This window comes from Haliotis rubra, unplaced genomic scaffold (genome assembly GCF_003918875.1).
Source record: "Haliotis rubra isolate DU_JTF1 unplaced genomic scaffold, ASM391887v1 Scf964, whole genome shotgun sequence".
In the NCBI taxonomy this organism is placed as follows: Eukaryota; Metazoa; Mollusca; class Gastropoda; order Lepetellida; family Haliotidae; genus Haliotis; species Haliotis rubra.
The window spans coordinates 199,792-220,293 of record NW_025767706.1 but is presented as its reverse complement, the minus strand read 5'-3'; the positions used below and the strand labels follow the sequence as shown (position 1 = coordinate 220,293).

Here is a 20,502-nt window from a genome sequence, read left to right as displayed (position 1 = left end):
GAGCGAAATATTCTCAAGCACGACGTAAAACCCAATTTCACCTCACCTCACCTCACAACAGTTGCATGCCATTTACTGTTTCGAGGTCTTACTTGCCTGACAACGGTTGTCTGCCATTTACTGTTTCCAGGTCTTTACTTGCCCGACAACAGTTGTATGCCGTTTAATGTTTCCAGGTGTTTACTTGAATAACACCAGTTGTCTGCTGCTTATTGCTTCCCTTATCTCCGCTTTTGTCATTCCTGAGTTTAGAACTCAGACTGAGACAGAACCAAGTACCGTTTTCTGAAGATGTTAAGACTGGTAGTGATGCAATGCGCTGATTGACATGTTCATTAACGTATAACCGCACGGGAAGCTTCTCGCCTAATGCCATGTTCTGACACCTTAATAGATGAATATAAATTTGTTTCATTCGTTCCTTGTTTCAGATACTTGAGAGGAAAGAATGGAAAAAACTGCGGAAAACTAACTTGAAAAATAAGAAATATCCTCGCAAGTGCCGGCGAAATTTTCTCCGCTATTGTGACGCGAACAGCGATCAACGGGTTGAATTCGACGAGTGGAAAGACTGTCTTGGTCTTAACAGAAAGGGTAACTCATCCGACACTACTCAGTTTGCGTGAAATTGTTTCGACAGTCAGCAGGGTTTTTTTAATTATTGTATTTAAGTATTTAGTCTTCACCAATATTATTTACTATTTTACGAAATATATTTTATGTAACGCTTTCTTACCTACCTCGCTTTATGCTGGTTATAGTTTGTAAGTGATGTCGCCAGCCCATTTTTTGTGGCTGTAGGGTTGTGTGGGCACAAATCATTCTCCTTCTGAGATACAATAATAGGCCCCCTTGCAGCAAGAACTGAATTTGAAATACTGATATTTGCCATTATCTCAAATCATGGATGGTCCCAGCCTGTTTGACAGACTCAATTCACCATTCAGGAACCTGCCATCTGTTGATCTGACACTTCTTCCTGGTCCAATTGTCAGCCTCAAATCCTAAGCACAAATGTCCTTTCACACTTTTACCCCTTCCTTATTGATAAATTTACCCCCTTCCGTGAACCCCTCTGCCCTCTTCCCGTGGATCCCTCTACCGCCTTCCCATGGATCCCTCTACCGCCTTCCCATGGGTCACTCTACCCTCTACCCATGGATCACTCTACCGCCTTCCCATGGATCACTCTACCCCCTTTCCATAGATCTCTCTACCCTCTTCCCGTGGATCACTCTACCCTCTTCCAATGGGTCACTCTACCCTCTTCCCGTGGATCACTCTACCCTCTTCCCGTGGATCCCTCCACCCCCTTCCAATGGGTCACTCTACCCTCTTCCCGTAGATCACTCTACCCCCTTCCCATAGATCACTCTACCCTCTTCCCATGGATCACTCTACCCTCTTCCCATGGATCACTCTACCCTCTTCCCGTGGATCACTCTACCCCCTTCCCATGGATCACTCTACCCTCTTCCCATGGATCACTCTACCCTCTTCCCATGGATCACTCTTCCCTCTACCCATGGATCACTCTACCCCCTTCCCATGGATCACTCTACCCTCTTCTCGTGGATCACTCTACCCTCTTCTCGTGGAGCCTCTACCCTCTTCCCGTGGATCCCTGTGTTCTCTTCCCGTGGATCCCCCTACCCACTTCCCATGAAACACTTTGCCCCACTCCGATGGATCCCTCTATCTAAAAGCATTGTGTATTCATAGCTTCTGCAAGAGGGGTACGTGATCAGGGGATTACCAGGCGTCATTCTTCCATTTTCGTGGAAGTACGGTGGCTGAGTGGGTTAGATGTACTAGAATCTGTACTGTACATAGAGCTCAGGACATAATCAGGTGAACTTAAGCAACGTTGGGCGCGGACAGTGCTCGGATGGGTGACCGTGTTTCGCAACTTGACTCCTGAGAGTTTCTAATTTCTTCAGTCCTGCCCAACAACGAAGCACATGAGACATGTGGTCTCGACTTAGGCAAGTGAGTTTGTTCAAAATTGCCTCTGTTCACCCAGCAGAAAATGGGTACCCGCTGGGATAAGTCATGTAACCACTAACCTAGCGCCTCACAGGCAGCTTGGGTTATCTGGGGTAATAATCCGATTGTTTGGGCGCTTCGAGCATGGATTGTGCATGGAGAAATGCGCGTGATAAATGGACTATTATTATCAGTATGTTTTACAGATTAAGATGAAAATGCAGCAGAGAGGGTTCGGGTTATCCTGGCACAGTCAGGCTGGTAAGGCTCATCATCAGCTTAGGGCCCTTACCCCCCTCTACACGCAGCCCAGACAGCGAATGGGACTTCTCCCAGGAAACACTACATATTCTCCGGAAAGTTCTTGGTGGGTTCGACTAGGCAGACTCCCCAACACTGCAGCCTTCTGCATTACCCAGAGTGTCGGAAGGGCTGTGCTCCTGGTGGTGAACCCAGACACTCTCCTGATCTGCTCCAAGAGATCAGGAGGTACCAAACCGGGGAGTCAGACGACCTTGTACTTGGGATGCAAGCGAGACATTGCAAAGGCGTGGTCCGCATAGAATGCTTTTCTTGAATTTTGCCAGTCATGTTGCTGTCAAAGGGACAGAAAATTCAATGATATAAAAGAATTCATTAGCTTTATCAAAAAAGGACAAGATCAGGTCTGTTGGCTGGAATTCTTCTGACGCTGTATATGGGCCTATTCCACAGATGTTTGAAAGCATCATTTTCCATGATGCCCTGGACATGTTCAGGGTCGTACCATGGATGGACCTCAGAGTCAAAGCCACAGGCATGGCAGAGACGGTAGTAAAGCAACGAGCCATGTCATTATGTATTTTAAGATTTGTTGTTTGTGCCAAGGGAGGGCATCCACTGACAAGGTGTTGGACAGTCTCTGTAAATTCATTGCAAAATCGACATTTCATATTGATATTTTTTTTAAGAATCACATCGTGGCGATTGCGAGTTGGAAGTGACTTGTCCTGGGCAACAAAAAAAAAGCCCTCAGTTTCACATATAAGACCAGCCGACTTCCTCCTGGCGAAGGAGTCGGTTGGATTGCTATTCTGTTCCACACACTGCATGCACACACGATGCAGTGGTTTCCCAGAAAGCTTCTCCACAAATGACCGACTCTGGGCAGACTTGGTGAATGGATTCACCTGGTTTACTCCCATCGCTGTACCGTCCAGCAGTACATCGCCATCAACAAAATCAACCTCAAATTTCAGATTCTGTCCAACAACCTTGGCACGCTTAAAATAGCTGTGGAATTCCTTGCTTTCATCATGAGTTTTGAAATGCATCACCGGAGGATCATCCGATAAATAATTATGTTTTACAGATTAAGATGGAATATGCATAGCCATTATTATTATTATTTTTATTATTATTATTATTATTATTATCATTATGAAACAATGTTAACTGACCCCAGCACTTGTGGGGACCTGGGTTTTATCCTGACATAGTAGAGATAGCAATTTATTGCAACATAAATTATGAATAAATATGTCATTGTCCTAAACTTGTCTTTGTACTTGTGATGATTTGTGTTTTTTTGGGAAGGAGCATTGTGCGACCCTTTGCAGAACCATGGAGGAACATCATCGACATGTTTTCTGTTCCAGATAATTATAACGCGTTGCCCGGGTTGGACCGTCGCGGGAAGAAAAACCCTTTTAGTAAGTACCTCCACGATCGATGATGTGACCGTTGTATACATCCTGGTAGTGTTCATCCGGGTACTGACTTCACTCCCAGACACCCCAGCGCACTGACCCAAGCGGAAGCGGAAGTACACACATACTGTTTGGTAGCTGTAAATACGATACTGGACCTTCTGGTTGTGAGTGGGTATCTTGCCGAACTATCTTGAACTAACCCTTTTAGTAAGAGATACCTCCACGATCGATGATGTGACCGTTGTATACATCCTGGTAGTGTTCATCCGGGTACTGACTTCACTCCCAGACACCCCAGCGCACTGACCCAAGCGGAAGCGGAAGTACACACATACTGTTTGGTAGCTGTAAATACGATACTGGACCTTCTGGTTGTGAGTGGGTATCTTGCCGAACTATCCTGAACTATGATCCATCTGACTGAACCGTGATCTGTACCTCTGAATGACTGCCATAACAGATGCCATGTAATTAGTTCCGACGCTGGTACTGCTCGTCCAATGCCAGGCTGCAGTTCTGGATGTGCGTCAGTGTTTAGCTAGTGGTGCAGACGCACCTTAGGCATGTACATAACCTGTATGTAATTTATAGAGTGTATATAACTTATTTCATTGTAGATTGTATTTTTTGTTGCATTGTCAATAGGGGCCCCTGCTGGGAGTTCCCATAAGGTTTATTTATTGCACAAGATTTCGCCGACATGCGCGTTACTCTGCAAGTGCATCGTGTTGCCTGCTGTATCACAAAGATGAGGTGGGACGCCGTCCCGGCTGCCGCTCCTTCTCCCCTTGCTACCACCCGCCTCGACCCTTGCTCCTGCATGACCTCTCACCTCTGCATGACCTTTCACCCGTGCATGAAACTCCACAGAAATTCATTGTGGTTTAGCTCCCCTTGACGACCTCCTTCTCCGGGCAAGCCTCACTTTCGTTTCTGTCAACATCCCCGTCTTTTCCTCTGTTTTCATTTTCGACGAATGAAACTCAAAACTTCTAATCTTCAGCTACGATAGCAAAACAATATATTCATTCTTTTTAATAAATTGCAACTATTTTTTCTAAATTTAATAGCATTTCGAAAAAAGCGCCAGTCTCTCAATGATATAGAGAAAAGTATACTTACTCTGCCCCTCTCTTTTCAGTGGATCAGTTGACATGAGGGCTTGCCCGGAGACTACCCGCTATTACCGGTCCGAGCGGTGCGCATGTGCAGTAGCTGACACTTGGTGCTTGCATCATTATATGAGACCTTGGCAATATTGTGTGACAGTGTGGCGTATTGTGGAGCTCGGGGCCTCTGTTTACAAGGCGACAGTGAAATGTCCTGTGATAGGGCGTGACAAACAAGACTTGTTGATGTATGGGCAGGTGCTTAGAAGGTGCTCATGACCCAGGCCTTACAGCGATACTGCTGCTGCTGCAGTAGAGACATGTGTACATGGCCGCCATCATACATATGTCATACAGCCGGGACATCGGGGGGTTGTCACCAACTTGCAACGATGGTGATGACTATTACAACAATGATGTCTGCACCGACGCCAACTGCCTCCACAACAAGAAGAAACAAGACTGCCGATCGTGCGCTTTTTTATTGTTAAAATTACTGTTTGGCCCTGTGTGAAATCCATGTCCACGTGTGTTATGTTGGTTTCCGAACCATTCAGAAATATTCATTATCTTAAAAAATGTTTTCGTATAGAACTGTCTGTCAGTGACCTATGTACAAACACTACTCAATGAAGATGTTGTTACTCAAAGATCATAAATACTTTGTATTTCCTGTGAGATGTGTCACAGTGACATAAATAACGTTGAATTTAATCGATACCCGTATGAAGACGACAGACATGTCGCTTTGTCCATACAGCAGCATATGTATGGTAACGACACAAATGTGTGTCTTTGTCCGTTTACCAGTATATGCATGACTGACTGTTGATCTTATTGGCACCGTACACCAATACCACCAAGACGTGTTTTGAATATCCTGGAATGGAATAGCCAATGAACGTAAAATATTTTGAGTTTAAAATCTTAAATGTTATATCTTATTGTGATGATTACATCTAACGGTTAGTTTGCCCAGTGGGTTTCGAGTTCATGTCCGAAATCTGCCTGCGGCAGATGACCCGTGCTGACAAGACACTTCCCAAACCCTGTCGTCACCCACCTACACACTGCAGCCACGGGTAAAACATTGGCCTATTGCGCTTACCAAGTTATTGCTTCATGAGATTGCTTTGAAATGTTTATCTATATCTGTCCAGGCAATCTGTGTCACCTTTAAAGTAATAGTAATTGTATTTCTGTCATGAAGGACACATTTGCTTTTTTCTGTATATCAAGCGATTCCTGAATAGCGATTGACCACTTTGTATTTGTCAATTGTACGTGTGATTAAACTGACACTGTCTAGAGAACGTATGATCACGTTGTATCTGTCAACTGAACGTGTCATCGCATTGTAGCTGCCGATTCAACTTGTGATTACATTGGAACTATCCACTTAAGGTATGATTACATGTGATCACACAGTAACTGTCAGCTTAACACACGAACACCTGCAGACTGTTCCCTTAACGTGTGATCACACAGTAACTGTCAACTTAATACACGAACACCTGCAGACTGTTCCCTTAACGTGTGATCACACAGTAACTGTCAACTTAATACACGAACACCTGCAGACTGTTCCCTTAACGTGTGATCACACAGTAACTGTCAACTTAATACACGAACACCTGCAGACTGTTCCCTTAACGTGTGATCACACAGTAACTGTCAACTTAATACATGAACACCTGGTAACTGTTCCCTTAACATGTGATCACACAGTAACTGTCAACTTAACACACGAACACCTGGTAACTGTTCCCTTAACGTGTGATCACACAGTAACTGTCAACTTAATACACGAACACCTGGTAACTGTTCCCTTAACATGTGATCACACAGTAACTGTCAACTTAATACACCTGGTAACACCTTAATACGGAACTGTTAACTGTTCCTTAACATGTGATCACACAGTAACTGTCAACTTAATACACGAACACCTGGTAACTGTTCCTTAACATGTGATCACACAGTAACTGTCAACTTAACACACGAACACCTGGTAACTGTTCCCTTAACGTGTGATCACACAGTAACTGTCAACTTAACACTGTGAACACCTGGTAACTGTCCCCTGAACTTGTGATCACACAGTAACTGTCAATTTAATACATGAACACCTGGTCACTGTCCCCTTAACATGTGATCACACAGTAACTGTCTACTTAACACACGAACACCTGGTAACTGTTCCCTTAACATGTGATCACACAGTAACTGTCAACTTAACACATGAACACCTGGTAACTGTCCCTGAACTTGTGATCACACAGTAACTGTCAATTTAATACATGAACACCTGGTAACTGTCCCCTTAACATGTGATCACACAGTAACTGTCAACTTAACACACGAACACCTGGTAACTGTCCCCTTAACATGTGATCACACAGTAACTGTCAACTTAATACACGATCAGCTGGAGACTGTTCCCTTAACATGTGATCACACAGTAACTGTCAACTTAATACATGAGGACCTGGTAACTGTCCCCTTAACATGTGATCACACAGTAACTGTCAACTTAACACACGAATACCTGATAACTGTCCCTTAACATGTGATCGCACAGTAACTGTCAACTTAATACACGATCAGCTGGAGACTGTTCCCTTAATATGTGATCACACAGTAACTGTCAACTTAACACACGAACACCTGGTAACTGTTCCCTTAACGTGTGATCACACAGTAACTGTCAGCTTCATGCATGAACACCTGCAGACTGTTCCCTTAACTTGTGATCACACAGTAACTGTCAACTTAATACACGAACACCTGCAGACTGTTCCCTTAATGTGTGATCGCACAGTAACTGTCAACTTAATACATGAACACCTGGTAACTGTTCCCTTAACATGTGATCACACAGTAACTGTCAACTTAACACACGAACACCTGGTAACTGTCCCCTTAACATGTGATCACACAGTAACTGTCAACTTAATATATGAACACCTGGTAACTGTCCCCTTAACGTGTGATCACACAGTAACTGTCAACTTAATACATGAACACCTGGTCACTGTCCCCTTAACATGTGATCACACAGTAACTGTCTACTTAACACACGAACACCTGGTAACTGTTCCTTAACATGTGATCACACAGTAACTGTCAACTTAATACATGAACACCTGGTAACTGTCCCCTTAACATGTGATCACACAGTAACTGTCAACTTAATACATGAACACCTGGTAACTGTCCCCTTAACATGTGATCACACAGTAACTGTCAACTTAACACACGAACACCTGGTAACTGTCCCCTTAACATGTGATCACACAGTAACTGTCAACTTAACACACGAACACCTGCAGACTGTTCCCTTAATATGTGATCACACAGTAACTGTCAACTTAATACATGAAGACCTGGTAACTGTCCCCTTAACATGTGATCACACAGTAACTGTCAACTTAATACATGAACACCTGGTAACTGTTCCCTTAACATGTGATCACACAGTAACTGTCAACTTAATACATGAACACCTGGTAACTGTCCCCTTAACGTGTGATCACACAGTAACTGTCAACTTAATACATGAACACCTGGTAACTGTCCCCTTAACATGTGATCACACAGTAACTGTCAACTTAATACATGAACACCTGGTAACTGTTCCCTTAACGTGTGATCACACAGTAACTGTCAACTTAATACATGAACACCTGGTAACTGTCCCCTTAACGTGTGATCACACAGTAACTGTCAGCTTCATGCATGAACACCTGCAGACTGTTCCTTAACATGTGATCAGATTGCAGCTACCAAATGAATTTCTGACCACATTAAAACTCATTCTGTCAGTGGCGAATATGTTGTATCCTTCTATATGTCAAACGCACGAGCCCGATTGGGATACGTGATTGTCACGAGCCTCCAGTCTTTGTGAATTGGAGTGGAGAAGCGATTTTTGTTGTTGAAATCTGAATAAAATATAAACTTTTTCGTGTGTTTTTTTATTTTAAGCAGCGCCAAGATCTGAAAATCTGAAACCTGCAAGAAAAGATTGAAGTAATTAGGAAACAGACATACACACAGGCCAAGATGGTCAGTAGATCAGCAGGGTGAGAGCGTGCGTCAGTAGATCAGCAGGGTGAGAGCGTGCGTCAGTAGATCAGCAGGGTGAGAGCGTGCGTCAGTAGATCAGCAGGGTGAGAGTGTGCGTCAGTAGATCAGCAGGGTGAGAGTGTGTGTCAGTAGATCAGCAGGGTGAGAGTGTGTGTCAGTAGATCAGCAGGGTGAGAGTGTGCGTCAGTAGATCAGCAGGGTGAGAGTGTGTGTCAGTAGATCAGCAGGGTGAGAGTGTGCGTCAGTAGATCAGCAGGGTGAGAGTGTGCGTCAGTAGATCAGCAGGGTGAGAGCGTGCGTCAGTAGATCAGCAGGGTGAGAGTGTGTGTCAGTAGATCAGCAGGGTGAGAGTGTGTGTCAGTAGATCAGCAGGGTGAGAGTGTGCGTCAGTAGATCAGCAGGGTGAGAGTGTGCGTCAGTAGATCAGCAGGGTGACAGTGTGCGTCAGTAGATCAGCAGGGTGAGAGCGTGCGTCAGTAGATCAGCAGGGTGAGAGTGCGTGGCAGTAGATCAGCAGGGGTGAGAGTGTGTGGCAGGGTAGATCAGCAGGGTGAGAGCGTGCGTCAGTAGATCAGCAGGGTGAGAGTGTGTGGCAGTAGATCAGCAGGGTGAGAGTGTGTGTCAGTAGATCAGCAGGGTGAGTGAGGTGCGTCAGTAGATCAGCAGGGTGAGAGTGTGCGTCAGTAGATCAGCAGGGTGAGGTGTGCGTCGGTGGAGTGCGCGTCAGTAGATCAGCAGGGTGAGAGTGTGCGGCAGTAGATCAGCAGGGTGAGGTGTGTGGCAGTAGATCAGCAGGGTGAGAGTGTGCGTCAGTAGATCAGCAGGGGTGAGGTGTGCGTCAGTAGATCAGCAGGGTGAGAGTGTGCGTCAGTAGATCAGCAGGGGTGAGAGTGTGCGTCAGTAGATCAGCAGGGTGAGATCAGTGTGTGGCAGTAGATCAGCAGGGTGAGAGTGTGTGGCAGTAGATCAGCAGGGTGAGAGTGTGCGTCAGTAGATCAGCAGGGTGAGAGCGTGCGTCAGTAGATCAGCAGGGTGAGAGTGTGTGGCAGTAGATCAGCAGGGGTGAGAGTGTGTGTCAGTAGATCAGCAGGGGTGAGAGTGTGCGTCAGTAGATCAGCAGGGTGATGAGTGTGCGTCAGTAGATCAGCAGGGTGAGAGTGTGTGGCAGTAGATCAGCAGGGTGAGAGTGTGTGGCAGTAGATCAGCAGGGTGACAGTGTGTGGCAGTAGATCAGCAGGGTGAGAGTGTGTGGCAGTAGATCAGCAGGGTGAGAGTGTGTGTCAGTAGATCAGCAGGGTGAGAGTGTGTGCGTCACTAGATCAGCAGGGTGAGAGCGTGCGTCAGTAGATCAGCAGGGTGAGAGTGTGTGGCAGTAGATCAGCAGGGTGACAGTGTGTGGCAGTAGATCAGCAGGGTGACAGTGTGTGTCAGTAGATCAGCAGGGTGACAGTGTGTGGCAGTAGATCAGCAGGGGTGAGAGTGTGTGGCAGTAGATCAGCAGGGGGTGAGAGTGTGTGGCAGTAGATCAGCAGGGTGAGAGTGTGTGTCAGTAGATCAGCAGGGTGAGAGTGTGCGTCACTAGATCAGCAGGGTGAGAGCGTGCGTCAGTAGATCAGCAGGGTGAGAGTGTGTGGCAGTAGATCAGCAGGGTGACAGTGTGTGGCAGTAGATCAGCAGGGTGACAGTGTGTGGCAGTAGATCAGCAGGTTGACAGTGTGTGGCAGTAGATCAGCAGGGTGACAGTGTGTGGCAGTAGATCAGCAGGGTGAGAGTGTGTGTCAGTAGATCAGCAGGGGTGAGAGTGTGTGTCAGTAGATCAGCAGGGGTGAGAGTGTGTGGCAGTAGATCAGCAGGGTGACAGTGTGTGTCCAGTAGATCAGCAGGGTGAGAGTGTGTGGCAGTAGATCAGCAGGGTGACAGTGTGTGGCAGTAGATCAGCAGGGTGAGAGTGTGTGGCAGTAGATCAGCAGGGTGAGAGTGTGTGTCAGTAGATCAGCAGGGTGAGAGTGTGTGTGTCAGTAGATCAGCAGGGTGAGAGTGTGTGTCAGTAGATCAGCAGGGGTGACAGTGTGTGTCAGTAGATCAGCAGGGTGAGAGTGTGTGTCAGTAGATCAGCTAGGTGAGAGTGTGTGTCAGTAGATCAGCAGGGTGACAGTGTGTGGCAGTAAATCAGCAGGGGTGAGAATGTGTGGCAGTAGATCAGCAGGGTGAGAGTGTGTGTCAGTAGATCAGCAGGGTGAGAGTGTGTGGCAGTAGATCAGCAGGGGTGAGAGTGTGTGGCAGTAGATCAGCAGGGTGACAGTGTGCGTCAGTAGATCAGCAGGGTGAGAGTGTGTGTCAGTAGATCAGCAGGGTGACAGTGTGCGTCAGTAGATCAGCAGGGTGAGAGTGTGTGTCAGTAGATCAGCAGGGTGAGAGTGTGTGTCAGTAGATCAGCAGGGTGACAGTGTGCGTCAGTAGATCAGCAGGGTGAGAGTGTGTGTCAGTAGATCAGCAGGGTGAGAGTGTGCGTCAGTAGATCAGCAGGGTGAGAGTGTGTGTCAGTAGATCAGCAGGGTGACAGTGTGCGTCAGTAGATCAGCAGGGTGAGAGTGTGTGGCGTGTTTATCAAGGAGATGTAAATGAGCCCTATGTTTATCAGTCGTCTGAGATTTGTTAATGAGGATCTAGTTTATGCACGGGTTGTGTTGGAAGGGCTGCCAAATTGGTGTGCTCTGCAGCTGGATGTTAAGCACTTCGTTTGCAAGCGGCTATGTACAGGAAGAAGAATGTTGGGAAGGCACTCTCATGGTGCTCCACCAATTACAACACTAATCCCCCGAAGGAACACGCGCAGCATGCTGTAAACTGGGGCGGTCACATGACAATGGATGCAGGCAGGATGGAGTCGACGTCAATTCATTCATCATCAATCAAGTTTATTTCGTAATTCAGGCCACATGGCCCATAGTGCAGTTGAAAGATAAAGTATATTTAGGTCACATATCCAGAGTGTTAAATAGCTGTCGATCAAATGTTGAACAACTTGCAGTAATATAAAGCTATTGTGCGCAGTACAACCACAGGAGTTAAATAAATTTTCGAACATAATTCTACCATTATAAAATATTTCTGTAACGAAGTAAGAAAACTGTGTGTTAAGTGTGTACATTTCTTACATACAAAACAGACATGGTATTTATCTTCCACCAAATGAAGGTCACGGTTTCTACATACAGATTCTGTATGAGGATTATTTAACGGTGTCATCGTTGGCCTTTTACGGATAATGTTGAATTATATATAACTGTAACATGAGACAAACAATTAGTTAGAGCGATGTGTAAATTTCGAAAGTTGTGAAGTGATATTCGAAATTTACACATTGCTCTAACTAATTGTTTACACAAAAATAGCATGCTTCCATCTACTCAATTGTGTCATGATATTAAGTACCCATCATTTCCGAACATGATACATCCATACACTAATCGGCAAACATGTTCATACAACTAAATCTAAGTATATTATCTCTGCTGCTTCACATTACATGGCACACACTGATGGGGAATGTTCACCGACCGCACAAGCACCTGTACTAGCTGCTACAGGCAGGAGGGGTTGATAGACGTGTACTAGGTGCTGCAGGCAGGAGGGGTGATACACCTGTACTAGGTGCTGGAGGCAGGAGGGGTGATACACCTGTACTAGGTGTTGGAGGCAGGAGGGGGTGATACACCTGTACTAGGTGTTGGAGGCAGGAGGGTGATACACCTGTACTAGGTGTTGGAGGCAGGAGGGGTGATACACCTGTACTAGGTGCTGCAGGCAGGAGGGTGGAGGCTAGGTGTTGCAGGCAGGAGGGGTGATACACCTGTACTAGGTGTTGGAGGCAGGAGGGTGATACACCTGTACTAGGTGTTGGAGGCAGGAGGGTGATGTACACCTGTACTAGGTGCTACAGGCAGGAGGGTGATACACCTGTACTAGGTGCTGCAGGCAGGAGGGGGTGATACACCTGTACTAGGTGTTGGAGGCAGGAGGGGGTGATACACCTGTACTAGGTGTTGGAGGCAGGAGGGGTGATACACCTGTACTAGGTGTTGGAGGCAGGAGGGGTGATACACCTGTACTAGGTGCTGGAGGCAGGAGGGTGATACACGTGTACTAGGTGCTGGAGGCAGGAGGGAGGGACTGATGCACAGGGGGGTGATACACCTGTACTAGGTGCTGCAGGCAGGAGGGGGTGATACACGTGTACTAGATGCTGCAGGCAGGAGGGGTGATACACGTGTACTAGGTGCTGCAGGCAGGAGGTGGTGATACACCTGTACTAGGTGCTGCAGGCAGGAGGGTGGTGATACACCTGTACTAGGTGCTGCAGGCAGGAGGGGGTGATACACGTGTACTAGATGCTGCAGGCAGGAAAGGGTGATACACGTGTACTAGGGGCTGCAGGCAGGAGGGGGTGATACACGTGTACTAGGTGCTGCAGGCAGGAGGGGGTGATACACGTGTACTAGGTGCTGCAGGCAGAAGGGGTGATACACCTGTACTAACTGCTGCAGGCAGGAGGGGATGATACACCTGTACTAGGTGCTGCAGGCAGGAGGTGGTGATACACCTGTACTAGGTGCTGCAGGCAGGAGGTGGTGATAGACGTTCACTAGGTGCTGCAGGCAGGAGGGGGTGATACACGTGTACTAGGTGCTGCAGGCAGGAGGGGTGATACACCTGTACTAGGTGCTGCAGGCAGGAGGGGGTGATACACCCGTACTAGGTGCTGCAGGCAGGAGGGGTGATACATGTACTAGGTGCTGCAGGCAGGAGGGGTGATACACCTGTACTAGGTGCTGCAGGGTGTTGGAGGCAGGAGGGTGATACACGTGTACTAGGTGCTGCAGGCAGGAGGGGGTGATACACCTGTACTAAGTGCTGGAGGCAGGAGGGTGATACACCTGTACTAAGTGCTGCAGGCAGGAGGGGGTGACTAGGTGCTGCAGGCAGGAGGGTGATACACGTGTACTAGGTGCTACAGGCAGGAGGGCTGGATGATACACCTGTACTAGGTGCTGCAGGCAGGGAGGGTTATACACCTGTACTAGGTGCTAGAGGCAGGAGGGGGTGATACACCTGTACTAGGTGTCTGCAGGCAGAAGGGGTGATACACCTGTACTAGGTGTTGCAGGCAGGAGGAGCGATACACCTGTACTAGGTGTTGCAGGCAGGAGGGGTGATACACCTGTACTAGGTGCTGGAGGCAGGAGGGGTGATGATACACCTGTACTAGGTGCTGCAGGCAGGAGGGTGCTGCAGGCAGGAGGGGGTGATACACGTGTACTAGGTGCTGCAGGCAGAAGGGGTGATACACCTGTACTAGGTGCTGCAGGCAGGAGGGGGTGATACACCTGTACTAGGTGCTGCAGGCAGGAGGGGGTGATACACCTGTACTAGGTGCTGCAGGCAGGAGGGGGTGATACACGTGTACTAGGTGCTGCAGGCAGGAGGGGTGATACACCTGTACTAAGTCCTGCAGGCCGGAGGGGGTGATACACGTGTACTAGGTGCTGCAGGCAGGAGGGGTGATACACCTGTACTAGGTGCTGCAGGCAGGAGGGGTGATACACGTGTACTAGGTGCTGGAGATACACGGACTAGGGTGAAACACGTGCATACTAGTTGCTGCAGGCAGAAGTGGGGTGATACACCTGTACTAGGTGCTACAGGCAGGAGGGGGTGATACACCTGTACTAGGTGCTGGAGGCAGGAGGGGGTGATACACCTGTACTAGGTGCTGCAGGCAGGAGGGGGTGATACACCTGTACTAGGTGCTACAGGCAGGAGGGGTGATACACCTGTACTAGGTGCTGCAGGCAGAAGGGGCTGATACACCTGTACTAAGTGCTGCAGGCAGGAGGGGGTGATACACCTGTACTAGGTGCTACAGACAGAAGGGGGTGATACACCTGTACTAGGTTCTGCAGGCAGAAGGGGTGATACACCTGTACTAGGTGTTGCAGGCAGGAGGGGGTGATACACCTGTACTAGGTGTTGCAGGCAGGAGGGGGTGATACACCTGTACTAGGTGCTACAGGCAGAAGGGGGTGATACACCTGTACTAGGTGTTGCAGGCAGGATGGGGTGATACACGTGTGCTTGGTGCTGCAGGCAGAAAGGGTTGATACAGCTATACTAGGTGCTGCATGCAGAAGGGGGTGATACTCCTGTACTAAGTGCAGCAGGCAGGAGGGGTAGATACACCTGTACTAGCTGCAGCAGGCAGGAGGGGGTGATACACGTGTACTAGGTGCTGCATGCAGGAGGGGGTGATACACCTGTACTAAGTCCTGCAGGCCGGAGGGGGTGATACACCCGTACTAGGTGCTGCATGCAGGAGGGGTTGATACATCTGTACTAAGTGCTGCAGGCAGGAGGGGGTGATACACGTGTACTAGGTGCTGCAGGCAGACGGGGTGATACACCTGTGCTACGTGCTGCAGGCAGGAGGGGGTGGTAAACCTGTACTAGGTGCTACAGGCAGAAGGGGGTGATACACCTGTACTAGGTTCTGCAGGCAGAAGGGGGTGATACACGTGTAATAAGTGCTGCAGGCAGAAGGGGATGATACACCTGTACAAAGTGCTGCAGGCAGACGGGGGTGATACACCTGTACAAAGTGCTGCAGGTAGGAGGGGGTGATACACCTTTAGTAGGTGATATGATAGTAATACAGTTATGTGATAACCTCTGCACCTTATGGTAATGCAGTGATATGATAACCTCTGTATCTTACGGTAATACAGAGGTATTATATCCTCAGCATCTCATGATGATATAATGATATAACCTCTGCGCGGGGGTATGATAGTAATACAGTGATGTAATAACCTCTGCACCTTATGGTAATACAGAGATATGATAACCTCAGCATCTCATGGTGATATAGTGATATAACCTCTGCATCTGGTAATACGATGATATGATATACTCTGCACCTTATGGTAATACAGTGATATGATAATCTCTGCATCTTACGGTAATACAGTGATATGATAACCTCTGCATCTTATGGTAATACAGTGATATGATAACCTCTGCATCTTAAGGTTAGAGAGAGAGATGATAACACTTCCATGTTACGTGTAAGTGTGATATGATTACCTGTGCATCTTATGGTAATACAGTGATATCATAACCTCGGTATCTTATGGTAATACAATGGTATGATATCCTCTGTATCTTATGGTAATACAATGATATGATATCCTCTGCATCGTATGGTAATACAATGATATGATAACCTCTGCATCGTATGGTAATACAGTGATATGATAACTTCTGCATCGTATTGTAATATATTGATATGATAAACGCTGCAAGTTTTGTTATATATATGACAACCTCTGCGTCGTATGGCATGAGAGGTATGATAATCTCTCCACGTTATTGCATAGAGGTGATATGGTTAGTGATTGGTAGGATAGCAAAACAATTGTTCACCAATTTCCAAGATGCTGAAGTAATCTTATCTATCTCATAGGGTATAAAGTACTTCCCTAGTATGATAAGCACTGCTGGTCTTGGTATGTGCCTGGTATGATAAGCACTGCTGGTCTTGGTATGTGCCTGGTATGATAAGCACTGCTGGTCTTGGTATGTGTCTGGTATGATAAGCACTGCTGGTCTTGGTATGTGCCTGGTATGATAAGCACTGCTGGTCTTGGTATGAGTCTGGTATGATAAGCACTGCTGGTCTTGGTATGTGCCTGGTATGACAAGCACTGCTGGCCTTGGTATTTGTCTCGTATGATAAGCACTAAGCACTACCGGTCTTGGTATGTGTCTGGTATGATAAGCACTGCTGGTCTTGGTATGTGTCTGGTATGATAAGCACTGCTGGTCTTGGTATGTGCCTGGTATGGTAAGCACTGCTGGTCTTGGTATTTGCCAGGTATGATAACCACTGCTGGTCTTGGTATGTGCCTGGTATGATAACCATTGCTTCTCTTGGTATTTGTCTGGTATGATAAGCACTGCTGGTCTTGGTATGTGCCTGGTATGATAAGCACTGCTGGTCTTGGTATCTGTTTGGTATGATAAGCACTGCTGGTCTTGGTATTTGTCTGGTATGATAAGCACTGCTGGTCTTGGTATGTGGCACTGCTGGTCTTGGTATTTGTCTGGTATGATAAGCACTGCTGGTCTTGGTATTTGTCTGGTATGATAAGCACTGCTGGTCTTGGTATGTGCCTGGTATGATAAGCACTGCTGGTCTTGGTATGTGTCTGGTATGATAAGCACTGCTGGTCTTGGTATGTGCCTGGTATGATAAGCACTGCTGGTCTTGGTATTTGTCTGGTATGATAAGCACTGCTGGTCTCGGTATGTGCCTGGTATGATAACCACTGCAGGTTTTAGTACTGGCCTAGTATGATAACCACTGGTGGTTTTGGTATTTGGGGGTATTATAAGCGCCTCCAGTTTTAGTGTGGACCTTCATAAGCACTGCTGGTCTTGGTATTTGTCTGGTATGATAAGCACTGCTGGTCTTTGTATGTGCCTGGTATGATAAGCACTGCTTGTCTTGGTATTTGTCTGGTATGATAAGCACTGCTGGTCTCTGTATGTGCCTGTTATGATAACCACTGCAGGTTTTAGTACTGGCCTAGTATGATAACCACTGGTGGTTTTGGTATTTTGGGGGTATTATAAGCGCCTCCAATTTTAGTGTGGACCTTCACAAGCACTGCTGGTCTTGGTATTTGCCAGGTATGATAAGCACTGCTGGTCTTTGTATGTGCCTGGTATGATAAGCACTGCTTGTCTTGGTATTTGTCTGGTATGATAAGCACTGCTGGTCATGGTATGTGCCTGGTATGACAAGCACTGCTGGTCTTGGTATCTGTTTGGTATGATAAGCACTGCTGGTCTTGGTATTTGTCTGGTATGATAAGCACTGCTGGTCTTGGTATGTGCCTGGTATGATAAGCACTGCTGGTCTTGGTATTTGCCTGGTATGATAAGCACTGCTGGTCTTGGTATTTGTCTGGTATGATAAGCACTGCTGGTCTTGGTATGTGCCTGGTATGATAAGCACTGCTGGTCTTGGTATTTGGTATGATAAGCACTGCTGGTCTTGGTATTTGTCTGGTATGATAAGCACTGCTGGTCTTGGTATGTGCCTGGTATGATAAGCACTGCTGGTCTTGGTATTTGTCTGGTATGATAAGCACTGCTGGTCTTGGTATTTGTCTGGTATGATAAGCACTGCTGGTCTTGGTATTTGTCTGGTATGATAAGCACTGCTGGTCTTGGTATGTGCCTGGTATGATAAGCACTGCTGGTCTTGGTATTTGTCTGGTATGATAAGCACTGCTGGTCTTGGTATGTGTCTGGTATGATAAGCACTGCTGGTCTTGGTATTTGTCTGGTATGATAAGCACTGCTGGTCTTGGTATGTGTCTGGTATGATAAGCATTGCTGGTCTTGGTATGTGCCTGGTATGATAACCACTGCTGGTCTTGGTATGTGTCTGGTATGATAAGCACTGCTGGTCTCGGTATGTGCCTGGTATGATAACCACTGCAGGTTTTAGTACTGGCCTAGTATGATAACCACTGGTGGTTTTGGTATTTGGGGGTATTATAAGCGCCTCCAGTTTTAGTGTGGACCTTCATAAGCACTGCTGGTCTTGGTATGAGTCTGGTATGAAAAGCATTGTCGGTCTTAGTACTGGCCTTGTTGCTGTTGTACAAAACATCCTTAGTGCTAAGACTGTTGCAAGTCTGTCTTATGTTATGATCACCAGAGTGTTAAGATTGCTTTGTACAAGCGCACCCCTGTATGTAAAGCACTGGCACTGGTTATGGACTGAGCTAATGTGTTTTGGCTGATGCATTACAGTCTTATACAGGACGGCTTTGAACCAGTAATATGAGGATCACCAAGGCAGAAGAATGAGTAAGTCAGTTTAGTTTTACGCCTCAATATTACACCAAGGCAGAAGAAGCGTGATATGTGCTGTGCCTTGATTGTTAGCGCTATGAGCATACCTAGTGTGGAGTTTGGCGCTATATAAATGAACACATTATTATTATTATTATATGTAAACTCACACTGGGCTTTTCCCAATTTCACACAAAATTATTCACATAAAATAATACATACAAGACAAAGGTAGAATAAAATATTTTTATTGTCTACCCCGTACAAAGCAGGATTCCCATCAAACATTTTGTTTTGGCTCCACAGCAGATTTCTAAGTTCCTAATTTTGAGTGTTGGTGGCTGATGTTTTTTCGACAGTAACTACATTTACTGTTGGAATTTAAGCACAGCTTGTCTGGGCAGATGTGTTTGTATCTGGTTTCCACATCTACAGATGTGTTTGTATCTGGTTTCCACATCTACAGATGTGTTTGTATCTGGTTTCCACATCTACAGATGTGTTTTTATCTGGTTTCCACATCTACAGATGTGTTTGTATCTGGTTTCCACATCTACAGATGTGTTTGTATCTGGTTTCCACATCTACAGATGTGTTTTTGTATCTGGTTTCCACATCTACAGATGTGTTTGTATCTGGTTTCCACATCTACAGATGTGTTTGTATCTGGTTTCCACATCTACAATATGTGTTTTGTATCTGGTTTCCACATCTACAGATGTGTTTTTATCTGGTTTCCACATCTACAGATGTGTTTGTATCTGGTTTCCACATCTACAGATGTGTTTGTATCTGGTTTCCACATCTATCTGATGTGTTTGTATCCTGGTTTCCACATCTACAGATGTGTTTGTATCTGGTTTCCACATCTACAGATGTGTTTGGTTTCCACATCTACAGATGTGTTTGTATCTGGTTTCCACATCTACAGATGTGTTTGTATCTGGTTTCCCATCTACAGATGTGTTTGTATCTGGTTTCCACATCTACAGATGTGTTTGTATCTGGTTTCCACATCTACAGATGTGTTTGTATCTGGATTTTTGTATCTGGTTTCCACATCTACAGATGTGTTTGTATCTGGTTTCCACATCTACAGATGTGTTTGTATCTGGTTTCCACATCTACAGATGTGTTTGTATCTGGTTTCCACATCTACAGATGTGTTTGTATCTGGTTTCCACATCTACAGATGTGTTTGTATCTGGTTTCCACATCTACAGATGTGTTTGTATCTGGTTTCCACATCTACAGATGTGTTTGTATCTGGTTTCCACATCTACAGATGTGTTTGTATCTGGTTTCCACATCTACAGATGTCTACACATCTACAGATGTGTTTGTATCTGGTTTCCATACAGATGTGTTTGTATCTGGTTTCCACATCTACAGATGTGTTTGTATCTGGTTTCCACATCTACAGATGTGTTTGTATCTGTTGTCCACATCTACAGATGTGTTTGTATCTGGTTTCCATGTCTACAGATGTGTTTGTATCTGGTTTCCACATCTACAGATGTGTTTGTATCTGGTTTCCACATCTACAGATGTGTGCTTGTATCTGGTTTCCACATCTACAGATGTGTTTGTATCTAGTTTCCACATCTACAGATGTGTTTGTATCTGGTTTCCACATCTACAGATGTGTTTGTATCTGGTTTCCACGTCTACAGATGTGTTTGTATCTGGTTTCCACATCTACA

The 20,502-nt window shown here is 46.2% G+C and overlaps 1 protein-coding gene and 2 long non-coding RNA genes across 3 annotated transcripts in view; 1 reads left to right on the top strand and 2 right to left on the bottom strand.

The window, feature by feature from the left end:
* The window catches only part of LOC124265165 (SPARC-related modular calcium-binding protein 1-like), a gene marked incomplete at its 5' end in the record, with an annotated part of 63,521 nt that extends 59,660 nt beyond the window's left edge, over positions 1–3,861 (top strand). The window contains 2 exons of the mRNA XM_046699954.1: positions 432–594; positions 3,624–3,861. Of these exons, the coding sequence (XP_046555910.1) occupies positions 432–594; positions 3,624–3,700 (240 nt within the window). The remainder of the gene's footprint in view (positions 1–431; positions 595–3,623) is intronic.
* Positions 3,862–7,468: 3,607 nt separating this feature from the next.
* On the bottom strand, positions 7,469–8,347 carry LOC124265174. Its single transcript, XR_006895367.1, has 3 exons — positions 8,173–8,347; positions 7,694–7,813; positions 7,469–7,513 (listed from the first exon to the last, which is right to left on the bottom strand). It is a non-coding gene; the product is annotated as an uncharacterized LOC124265174 (long non-coding RNA).
* Positions 8,348–11,776: 3,429 nt separating this feature from the next.
* Positions 11,777–12,882, bottom strand: LOC124265171. The gene is made up of 2 exons (XR_006895366.1): positions 12,801–12,882; positions 11,777–12,447 (listed from the first exon to the last, which is right to left on the bottom strand). It is a non-coding gene; the product is annotated as an uncharacterized LOC124265171 (long non-coding RNA).
* Positions 12,883–20,502: the final 7,620 nt, after the last annotated feature.